This window comes from Biomphalaria glabrata, chromosome 14, assembly GCF_947242115.1.
Source record: "Biomphalaria glabrata chromosome 14, xgBioGlab47.1, whole genome shotgun sequence".
NCBI classification, from domain to species: domain Eukaryota; kingdom Metazoa; phylum Mollusca; class Gastropoda; family Planorbidae; genus Biomphalaria; species Biomphalaria glabrata.
This window is the reverse complement of record NC_074724.1, coordinates 20,268,301-20,280,321: the sequence shown is the minus strand read 5'-3', so window position 1 is coordinate 20,280,321 and position 12,021 is coordinate 20,268,301. Positions and strand designations below refer to the sequence as shown.

The 12,021-nt window shown below is 36.5% G+C and overlaps 1 protein-coding gene across 1 annotated transcript in view; it reads right to left on the bottom strand.

Annotated features, from left to right (window-relative positions):
- The window catches only part of LOC106075544 (alpha-(1,3)-fucosyltransferase C-like), a 112,767-nt gene that overhangs the window by 32,399 nt on the left and 68,347 nt on the right, over nt 1–12,021 (bottom strand). Inside the window, exon 3 of the mRNA XM_056010286.1 lies at nt 9,067–9,722. Within this exon, the coding sequence (XP_055866261.1) occupies nt 9,067–9,722 (656 nt within the window). The remainder of the gene's footprint in view (nt 1–9,066; nt 9,723–12,021) is intronic.

The window sequence follows — 12,021 nt, the reverse complement described above, 5'->3', positions numbered from 1 at the left end:
TGTGGGAGGTTTGGACTAGGAATTAAACTATCTTCAATTCTGAAGAAACATCCGAAACATGTAAAACAAACAATGTTGCAATGTTATCAAATATTAAAACTAATCTACTTTTATATTTAATGTTGCTTTTAGTCTATTGATAGATTATCTAGGCTTTTCAGTGGCCCCCGAAAGGGGAAAAGAATCTATTAGTTTTGTGTGGAATGTCTGTCCATCCGTCCGTCCCTTTTGGATCTCGTAAACTAGAACAGATAGTGAAAATCCGACATCATAATATTTTAGACCTTTTGATTGAAAATTCTAATGCAACGGCTATATTTTTCTTTTCTGAAAGAAAAAAATCTAATTTTTTAAATCACATATGCAAGCAGTTTTTTTTTTCATAAAAATACACCACTTTTACAACTATTCACTATAGTCGACCCACGGCGTAGCATACGCCGTTATTTTGCAGGGTCGGCCTTAGACCAATGCAACCTATGCGACCGCAGTGGGCCGCATTATAAAGAAAAACAAGATTACAAAGACAGTTTGTGTGGAAACACAAACTCAAAATCGGCCCCCGAAGTGGTCCACCCAGGCAGGCTTCAATATTTTCAGAAAGAACATCCAAATGAAATTATATCAAAGACAAATGAGAGATAAGAATGGAGAAAGAAGGTTGACAGATCTTGTGTAGTACAGCAGATCAAAGGATAGGTGCAAGTGAATGCAAAGTTATATGTGAACCTGGCCAAACTAGTTCCCCTTTCAGACCTTGTGGTCTATAGGGCAGTTGATGTAAAGTTAATTTGTTTTTGTGGCCTACGGTTAACGAGGGTGTCATGTAGCCAGCACAACGACCAACCGCCTTTACTTTTCCCCAACTAATATCAGGTACCCATTACAGCTGGGTGGACTCAGAGGCACCTAAGGATTCCGAAGTAGAAAATCCCAGTCTTCACCAGGATTCGAACCCGTGGCCCCCGGTTCGGAAGCCAAGCGCTTTACCGCTCAGCTACCGCGCCTCTCCTGGCCTAACTGAAGTCTTATAATAGATGTAATTGTTTCGAAAAGAATCAATCTCTTATTCGAATGCTCAAAAAAAAAAAAAAAAAAGGAAATATTTCCGCATTAAAAAAAAATTGTTCACGAAAATGACGTTTACAAGATTACTATTCTTTTTAATTTAGGTCTATCTTATAATGCATACTAATTAGCTTTTTCTCTTTAAAAAACTGCTTGCATAACTGATTTTAAAAATTAGATTTTTTTCACTTTTAGAAAAAAAAAAGTAGTCTTTGCATCAGAACTTTGAATGGTCTAAAATACTGTAATGTCGGATTTTTAATATCTTTTCTAGTTTACGAGATCTAAACGGGACGGAAGGACAGACGGACAGATATTTCGCACAAAACTAATAGCGTCTTTTCACATTTCGGGGGCCGCTAAAAATGTCATTTTGGGGTGTCATTCAAAATGGAAAACGCCAATCCTGCGCGCGATGAAAAAAAACGGCATTATGCTATACCCGTAATTGTGGAATCTGGTGAACGAAGCTTCTCGCGCCTCAAACTTGAGGTCAACATTTCTCGAAGATAGGTTGAAACATTTGGTAATTCTTACTATTGTGCGTGATCTATTTAGGAAATAATTTTTTTTATGATATACTGTATGGTTTCGCAACTCGCAAAGCTCGTAAAGTAATTCTGTAGGTAGTAAAGAATGAATAAAATGCAAAGACGAATTTATTTTCTAAAAACAATTCCTTATTTTCACTAATTATCAGTATCCCTACCCAAACTTGGCCCCGCCAAATCCATTTGCATAGAGCCGCACAACGGTTGAGTTCGGCCCTGCTATTTAGTGACGGGTGAATACAGAGTAGATTACTTGTTCTCCCCTTTCCTCTTTTTTTTTTCGCCGCTAAAGTTACGTGGGATAACTCTAGTCCGACATGAATAAATAAAAAAAGTGATCTTCCCTTTACTTCTTTTTGTTCAAACTGTTGAGCCATGAAGAAAATTAAATATTTATAGTCGACCCACAGCGTAGCAAACGCAGCTATTATGCAGGGCCGGCCATAGGCCACTGCAACCTATGCGACCGCAGTGGGCCCCGCACTTTCATAGGGTCCGCGCTAATTTAAGGTGTATACATTATTAAATTAAACCATTTTATAACTTAAAACAGATTTCCCGCGCCCTCCTGTCGAAATCTCCTGAAATTGCAAAAGATACGAAAAATTCCTTAAAATATACGGAAAATATAGACAACAATTGTCATTTTGGGGTGTCATTCAATATGGAAAACGCCAATCCTACGCGGGATAATTAAAAACGGCATTATGCATTAGCCGTAATTGTGTAAGCTGGTGAAAGAAGCTTCTCGCTCCTCAAACGAATGAAGAATTGCATGAGGTCCACAATTATCAAAGATAGATTGAAACATTTGGTATTTCTTGCTATTGTGCCTGATCTATGTAGGAAACAGAATTATTATTATATACTGTATGACTTTGCTACACACAAGGCTCGTAAAGTAATTCTGTACGTAGTAAAGAATGAATAAAATGCATAACGAATTTATTTTCTAATACAAACTCTTAAATTTCACTTATTTTCCACTTCCCTACCCAAACTTGGCCCCGCAAAACCGTTTTGCATAGGGCCCCACAATGATTAAGTCCGGCCCTGCTATTTAGTGACGGGTGCATATACATAGTAGATTAGTTGTTCTCTTTCCATGACTTCTTGGTCACAATGTTTAAGTCCGGTCCTGCTATTTAGTGTTTGTAAAATGTTTGTTTGTGTTTTACATGTTTTGGATGTTCCTTTAGAGTTGAAGACAGTTTACTTTTTAGTGCAAATCTCCCGCAAGACGAAGGGGATGGGAGCAGGCAGGGTTTGACAGTCCACCGCGCAGCCATCCGTAGCGACGTACGAGTACCCACGTGTTGTCCCACCCTCTTATTATTTCGTGGGGTGACTCCACAGAAATAAGAGAGAAACTACAAAAAAATCAAACAAAGCATTAGGATTTATTAAAAGAAATTTCTATAAATCAAATAAGAACATAAAACTAAAATGTTACTTAACCTTGGTTAGGCCAATAATAGAATATGCATCCTCCGTTTGGGACCCCTCAACTCAAGAAAACATTAAGAAACTGGAACAGGCACAAAATAGAGCAGTGAGATTCATAACAAACGAATATTCACATTTGACTAGAGTAACACCTTTAGTAAAATCACTAAATTTAGAAAGCCTTCTGGACAGAAGGCTCAAAAGTAAAGTAGCAATCATACATAAAACACTGAACCATAATCTTCAAATACAAAAACAAAATTTAATAAAATACTCTGAAAGACACAAAGATAAAGGCACATTCCTCGTCCCATATGCTAGGACAAATTTGTACAAATACTCCTTCTTCCCTAGTGCTATTAGAGCATGGAATGGGTTGCCTGAGCTAGCCAGGAAAACCAGTGACTTGGCAGAATTTAAGTCATTGGTTAATATGCATGACTAAATGCATGACGCGTAGGACGTAATCATCTTCTTTTTTGAAGTAACGTCTGTATTATATAAGATAAGAAGAGAGTGATCTTTCCTTTACTTCTTGCTTAGAACTCTTGAGGGAAGAATAGAATTATATATATATATACTAGCCTGACATTACCTGCGGCCTGCGGATCTAAGTTTGTGTCTACTAATCTAGTGGATTGGATTTAGATGTATGTTAAACTTAGCTAATGATCCTTTCAAGTTTTTTCTCATTCGCTACGAAAATAAAATTAGTTTTGCGAAAATGGGTTTACCCGAGGCGATACATTCATATCTATTAAAAACGAAAAGAGCGATAGCTTTGTTAAATGTATGGGATTATAAAGTAAACAATTAAACGAAATAATCTTTAGTACGCGATTCACGAATGAATATAGGCCTATCTCAACACGGCTTCGCAGCTTCCGTAAACGAATGTATTAAAAATGCTTTAGAAAACCAAATTTAAATGTTAATTTGATCCAAATATGAAATGAATGGACTATAATTAGTATATTCATGTGTTAAAGTATAAAACTATCTGTGCAAAGACAAGTCATATCATCTTAGAGTTGAATTAGACTTTTAGATCTAGGGATGGAAAGATGTGTAACATTACGGTATTGTCTAATGAAAGAATTTTCGTCAGGAAATCTGTAGTCACAGATATAAGGAACAAATTTATGTAAAAAAAATTTTTAGTCTTACTAGGCCGTGTGACGTAATGTTTTTTTTTTTCTATGACGTCATATGATTAAATTCTTTAAATATAATGCTAAAAGAACTCACTCGGTGCAACAATGTCTATGAACACTCGACAAGCTGCTCGTATAGATGACATTTTTAGTCTAACTAGGCCGTGTGACGTAGTGGATTTTTTTCCTTTGACGTCATATGGATTAAATTCTTCAAATGAAATGCTAATACAACTCGGTATAGTAATGTTTAATAAACCTGGTAATCTGACTAGTATTTTTTTTAAACATAAGCTAGATTTAGATCTAATCTAGATGTTATTACACTAGATCTAGATTTCTTTTACACTAGATCTAGATTTTTAAACTAGATTTAGATTTATATTCTAATTAAAATCATTGTAGATTCTAGATCTAGAATTTTTTGTTCTAGTTTAGAATGTTTGTTGTTTTACATATTTCGGATGTTCCTTCAGAGTTGAAGTTCAAACCTTTCACAGGACGACGGGGGATGGGAACGGGCAGGGTTTGAACCTGAGACCATCGATAAATCCAAATGACAGTCCAGCGCGCAAAACACACAAGTAGGCAGCCATGATTTAGACTAGATCAAGATTTATAATTTCTATTTCTAGAATTAAAGTGTAGACTTTTATTTCTAAATGTCTAGATCAATATATTACAATGTTATAACATACTAAAATTAATCTACTTTTTTTAAATGTAATATTGCATTTAGTCTATTAATAGATTATTTAGTTGTTTTTTTACATAAATCTTATCTAAATTATATATACATTATCCCAAATTTATATGTTAGATCTAGATCTAGTAGATATAGATATTGAGAATGCTAAATCAGAAGATTAATTTTGGTAGATCTACATCTTCATTCTAGTTTCATTTAAATGAAAATGCTCAATACCAAAAGATTATCTAAAATCGCTCTTCTGAGATATTGTACATATCCGGTAGTTGTCATTCCGTAATGTGTAATATATCTCTTTAACAATAATAGGTTATTAGTATGTAACCAGTTTGTTATTAGGTTTAGAGCATGGCCTGGTCGTGCGGTTGGCACACAGGACTGATTATCTCGACGGTCCCGGTTTCATACCCTGCTGAATGCCATCCTCCGTCGTCCAGCAGGGTATGAAACTACATTTTTTACAACGCCAAATGAATCTTTGAAACATTATTACTTTAAACAATCAAAACAAAATCACGTCTTGAATATTCCTTGCGAATATGCGGATCCAACAGAGATCCGACTCCGACAGGGCCGTCTCTGAGTTTGTGTGACAACACAAACTCATCTTGTTTTTTACGGAAATTTTTTTTTCTTGAGTAGGCCTATTTGAATAAGAAATTGACCCTTTACAAAACAATTAGATAAATTAGATATTCATTATAAGACATTAGTTAGGCCAGGTACACATCTAACTTCACATTCACTTTTACCTATTCTTTGGTCTGCTGGACCGCTGGGGCACCACACAAGATCTGTCAACCTTTTTTCTCCATTATTCTGTTTTTTTTTATTTGATAATATTTCATTATGATGTTCATTCTGAAAATATTGAAACCTGCCTTTTTACCTGCCTGGGTGGAAAACTTCGGGAGCCTATTTTGAGTTTGTGTGATTTGTGTTTTCACACAAACTGTCTTTGTAACCTTGTTTTACGAAATCTTATCTAAATTGCATCTAAATTATTCCAAATTTAGATTTTAGATTTAGATCTAGTAGATGTAGGCGGATCCGTTAAGGATACGATGGGGGCCGCCTCTGAGTTTGTTAAAATATTTTTTTTTCAGTTAATTAAAGAAAGTACCTCCTTTGCGACTACAAGATGATAAGTTCCCTGCTAATTTTTTGTTAATAAGTTTTCAGGGATGCTGCCAACTTGTATGTTTTTTTTTAGGATGCCACTAACGTGTGTTTGAACCAGAAATTATAAAGTGCACTTATATAATGTATGAATAAAATATTTATTATTTAAATAATAGACTATTTATTATTTATATTTAATAGAATAAATTAATAGTTTGGGGTGCTGCACTTGTTTTTGTCGTTTTTCGTGTTGTTGTTGTTGTTTTTTTTACCTGTATTCAAGTCAGAACTACATGGAGGGTGAGTGGGCGGAGGTTGGGTGGATGCTGATATCAAAAACAAAAACCTAAAAATTTAACATTTGAAAAGAATTACTAGCTCGTTGGCCGCACGGTGAAAACTCTAGTTTGACCGTTATAATTTTTCAGAATAAATTTACATTTGGCTAGATAACTAGATCTAAGTCTAGATCGAACATCGGTTTTAAAAGGACTATCACGTTCTTGAAAGGACTGTCGAAGGCTTCATTGATTCAATCTCGGATTAAGCTGAAACTTTGCACAATTATTTCTTTTACCTGACAACACAAGAATCAATAAAAAAAAAATGTAACCCATTAGTTAAATAACTATTGTTAATGAATTTTTTTGCTTCGTATCTTGAAGAAGTGAAAGAAATTGTACTTGATTGAAGTGGTGGAATAAGCTGAATTATTCCCCTTTATAGGTCGCAGCTCTAAACTGAAACAATATATTACTTCACTAGCAGTAGCACGTCGCCCGAGGAGGCGTGAGCCACGAGTTCTAATTAAGGTCGTGTCCCTCTCCACCCCCCCCTTTTTTTTTTATAAATGCTTTTAAAACACAATTACAGTAAAATCGACACAGATATCCCTTTCTTCCCCCCCACCCCATTTTCTCCAACTGGTTCAGATAAGTGATAGGCTTATAGCGTATTAGGAAGCTAAAGCTTTATTTCATTGATTTGAGCAACTCTGTAGCATACCCTTACCGCAAACTCATTTTCTTTTTCCTTATTGGTAAATATTCTTGTCGATCATCTAATCTCGATAATTAGCAATCTTTTATTCGTGGCTCAAACTAAGAATGCCGCCATATTTGTTTATGTTTTTGAGTTCATAAAGGCTGTTTAACGTTACATTCTATAGAAACAGTCACAAACAGCTCTATACAAAATCAAACATTTTGGCTTATTTTTATGCTCCACAAAAATGTAAAGATCTTTCCACTTTTCCTGCTTGTTTCTACATTCAGAGTCTACTTTTCGTTTCTACGAATCCCACATTTCATTAACGCACAAATATTAAATAGTACGCCACCATTTGCGTTGATACCAAAAAAAAAAAAAGACAACCCAAAATGGTGTAGGAAAGATGCACACACAAGATGTCAAGGACAAGGCCAGCTCAAGAAAGAAGCAGAATTTTTCAAAATTAAAAATAAATGTTAAATTATCTCACTGAAAACTATCTTTTTTTTTTGTTTTTTTTCTTTTTTACAAGAATATTGCAAAATCTTAATTCAGATCGATTAAGGTAAGAACAGTTCGTTTGGTTCGTACCGATCAGTTTTAAAGTTTAAGTTGGGATTGTTGATTTGTTGATTTGTTGATTTGAGGCACATCGGCACAATTTAGGCCATGTCGTGCCTGCAGTCCCTTAAGGACTACTCTCTCTCTAAACAACAAGGGCCAGATTCTATACAGTCATATAATTAAAATCAAGGTCTATTCACAGTTAAAATAGTAAAGGTAGTAAAAATTTAAATATTTGGTAAAAATCTAATGTAAATAGTGCATGTTCACAAATTCAGAAATCAGATCTTCGTAGATAGCCCCACTTCCCGAATAAAGCCCAGTACCTTCCCAGGGTCGACATTATTAAATAGTGTTTTTAGATTAGTGGCTCTAAAATATTTCGCCCTGACATCCTGGTATCTGGGGCAATCAACGAGGATATGTTCCACGGTGAGGCGAGAGTCACAGTACTCGCAAAGTGGGGGCTCCTCTCTCTTCAGTACAAAAGAGTGCGTGATGTAGGTGTGGCCAATCCTAAGTCTGGACATGGTTGTGCTACCACGCCTTGTCAGACCCTTAGATGTGGGCCGCCACCTGACATCCGCCACAATCTGCCTGAGTTTACTGTGAGTCTCAGCCTCCCATCGGTTCTGCCACTCTCGATAGGTGGCAGAGGCAATACTTTGTCTCAGGTCCGAGTAGGGAATTTGGGTTCCTGACACCGCATGATTTAGGGCTCTCTTTGCTTCTCTGTCTGCGGCTTCGTTTCCCTCAATGCCAACATGGGAGGGGACCCAGATGAAGGTGACATCCCTACGGTCGGCTGTTATTAGGTCCAACAGCTTCAGGCTCTTATGTACCAATGGGATGTCAGTCTTCATCCGCTCCAAAGCTTGCAATGCAGATTTGGAGTCGGAGCAGATTATAAATTTACTCCTTTCTGATGCTTTTACGGCCATAAGTGCAAGCAATATTGCGTGCAATTCGGCCGTAAAGATGGAGCAGCCATCGGGGAGTCTACGGGAGATTGTTTTGTTCCGAAAGGAGCAGGCACACGCGACCTTTCCCTCCACTTTGGTTTAAGTTGGGTTCGGTTCAGTCGTAAGGGAGGTTCGGTTCGGGTTCGGTTCGCTTCCCATCTCTAATTTATACTCTATACATAGATTGCAGCCTTTTGGGGGAAAATAAAATACAGTTTCATAGAAAGCTTGCGGTTTTTCGCTAATTGCAGTCGTCAGCTTACGAATCTGTCAAATCCGGTTCTTATTGAGTGCCTGTGAGGTAAAAGGAACCTGTGTGACAAATTTCATGTGAATTTCTAAGACAGCTGATGATATCTCTAAATCAATCACTCACTTTTTGCGTATAATATATATTTTGTATTACAATAGAGGTCTTATACTATAAAATTATTTGAGGAATTTTTTTTTAAATACTTAAATCGGAGCAGTATAAAACATGTTTGAATTATTAGACTTACCAGACAAAAAACTAGCATGTGTATGTGGTGGTGATTCCCAAGTAGCGGCAGCATAGATCTGCCCTGGCCATCTTTGGCTTAGTTTAAAATTGTCGTTTAGTCCAACAGTGTAAATAATGATTAGACGTGTAGTATTGTCAATTGTATCACCTTGAAATACACATTTCGAATACTGACATTTGGAGAAGTCAAATCTAGATATGTCCATCCATCCTGGTCTTCTTAGCAGCACGACTCCAAAAGTTTCATTGGTGGTAGATTCATCCATCAGAGAGCCGTCGCAGTCAACATATGGGCTTGGAGAACAGTGGACTTCAATAGCTGCTTGTGGAGAGATCAATGTGACACTTGTACTTAAAGTCGTTGTTGTTGTCGATGATATTAATGTAGTCATTAGCAAAGAGGTAGAAGCAGATGTAGCTTGGGTACTAAATGTTGTATGATATGTTTTAGTTTCCATCATTTCTCCTAAGCCCAGCAGGCTGTTATTTTGAGAGTTATTGTAGATTTGGACTTTGTCTTGTGTGAAGGCAGCTGGTATAAAAACTCCTAGGATTCTGTTTTCTGATAGGGTGTCAATGAAAAAAGCTGACACGCCAATTATAAGCATAACAAGAAATAACGTGACTGGTCGTTTGGGTAATGTCTCCCATATCCTGAAACAAATACACAATTCAAAATATTGTCAATGTTTTTTTTTACCATTAAATACATTTCAATATGATATGAATATTGACAAATTGATGAAATTAAACTAGTGTGCATGACACGACTGGTTTTGATATAGAAATGTACAAAACAAATGCTTCAAAGATACTTTGTCACGTTCGTATCCTACAAGTACAATTTTGTTTTACGTTTTTAATTAGGTTTCATTACATTGTCCCCAAATTTTCCACATCGCTTTTTTTAACAGAAACGCACATCAAAAATAAAAATTCTAACAAAGAACATTAGTGGAAGTCATGAATAGTAACTGCTGGAATATTTACAGTTTATCAGCTGTGGAAATACAAGATTATTACTTCATTAAAGTAAACATTTTTGCTCCATTCATTTGTTCTTCAGTAGTTTAGTCTAAGAATAATTTCGTCCCACACAATGATCTTTTAAAAATTCCTCTTAAAAGCTTACAAACTCTTTAGGGGTGAAACCTAACTGGGTGGGTGAAAACGGATTTCGAAAAAAAGCTTTAACGATTTTTCTAGAAATGTGTCAATTTATGATTATCTTTGGGGAAGCCCGACTGCCAGAAGTAGTAGTCCTCCTACAGAACCCCATACACCACATTGGGGCTCCTTGAGAAGCTCATTAACCTTGGTCTCCACTCAGAGCCCAGCTCTCACCTGTAGCTTAGTCTAGTTTAGTTTTGGATTTTTGGCACATCAGCACATTTCAGGCCATGCTGTGCCTATAATCCCTCAAGGGTTACTTCAACTATCTAGGTCAGAGTATTAAGAGTTATACAATTGAGGTATTTATTATATGATCATCTTACAGCCCAAATAGTAAAAAAAAAAATGTAATTGTGACGATACGTAAACGCTTGCATATAGAGTGTCACAGGTTATTTTTGCTTTGACTATGTCACGGCTCCTCTTATAGTTGAAGGTGCTAAGTAGGTGCCCTTGTTGAAGATAGTGCTAATTCGTCTAAGGTGCTGTGAAGTGCTAAAATCGTAGACCTTTACTTGAAGCCGTCAGATGTTATAATAAATTAATGTGACCTGCCGGGGATTCTATGTCTCTACATCTAAATAGTATCTAGTAGATTGAATAAATGAAGATCCTTTAAAATTCGTATACAGAACTTTAATTTAGAACTTGGAACCACAAAACGTATAGTATTTACAATAGTAAACTGTACCAAATATAAAATATTCAAATTTACTACTAGATTTAGTATAAGTACAAAACTGATCTCTATTAGTTCTAACTCAAGAGTAATCTACGTCCTAACTATATGACAATCTCCAGACGACTGATCTACCAAAGCGTCTATTTTAAAACTTCCGGTTCGATACCTTTGGCTTAACCAATCAAATCATAGCCTCCTGTCACGTGACAAGCGCGTTACTCAAATGATTGACACATGTCAACTACGTCATTGAAAAAAACGACAACCTTGACTTGAATTTATTATTTTATATTTTTTATTTAATAAAATATTTGACATTGATACGTAACATAGAGCTTTCATTGGCGCATTAAAACGTTCGAGAAAACAGTTTTTTTTCTGTAGGAATTTCTTGTCCATTAAATACGCTCTAACTTGGTGTATAAAAGTTCATGAACTTATTCCGTATACGCCTTTGTCCAACTCCCTCTCCCCCCCCCCCCCCGCGTCCAGCGAGGTCGGCAACTAAATGGATATCTACACCCTTCCGTTCTCGGGCAGGACACGACGAGTAACGTCCGCTTAACAATAGAGTCAGTAAGTGATATCGTCTCTATATATTTCCAACTTTCCAAATTACCACCTTATTTAACCCCTGACCTGTTCACACTAGCGGATCCAGAACTTTGGAGTGTGGGGGGGCGATTTTTTTTCAAACCCTAACCCTAACGCCCACTAAACCCTAACCCTATGCATAAACATGCGTACATCACACACACACACACATATATATATATATATATATATATGTGAATACAAAAAGCAGCATTTCTCAACCTTCGGCGAAATAAAAAAATGGGGCAGCGCTATAAGGTTCTATTGTGGGGTTCGGGGCGAAGCCCCAACGACAAAAGCGTTTTCTTGCATTCTTCACTGAAGAAACGTATTCTCCTGACATCTACAGCTCATTATGTATTAATGGAGTTCGGGGCAAAGCCCCGACGCCAAAAGCGTTTTCTTGCTTTTTTTCACTGCAGAAACGTATTCTCCTGACAAGTACAGCTCATTATTCATAAATGGAGTTCGGAGTGAAGCCCCGACGCCAAAAGCGTTTTCTTG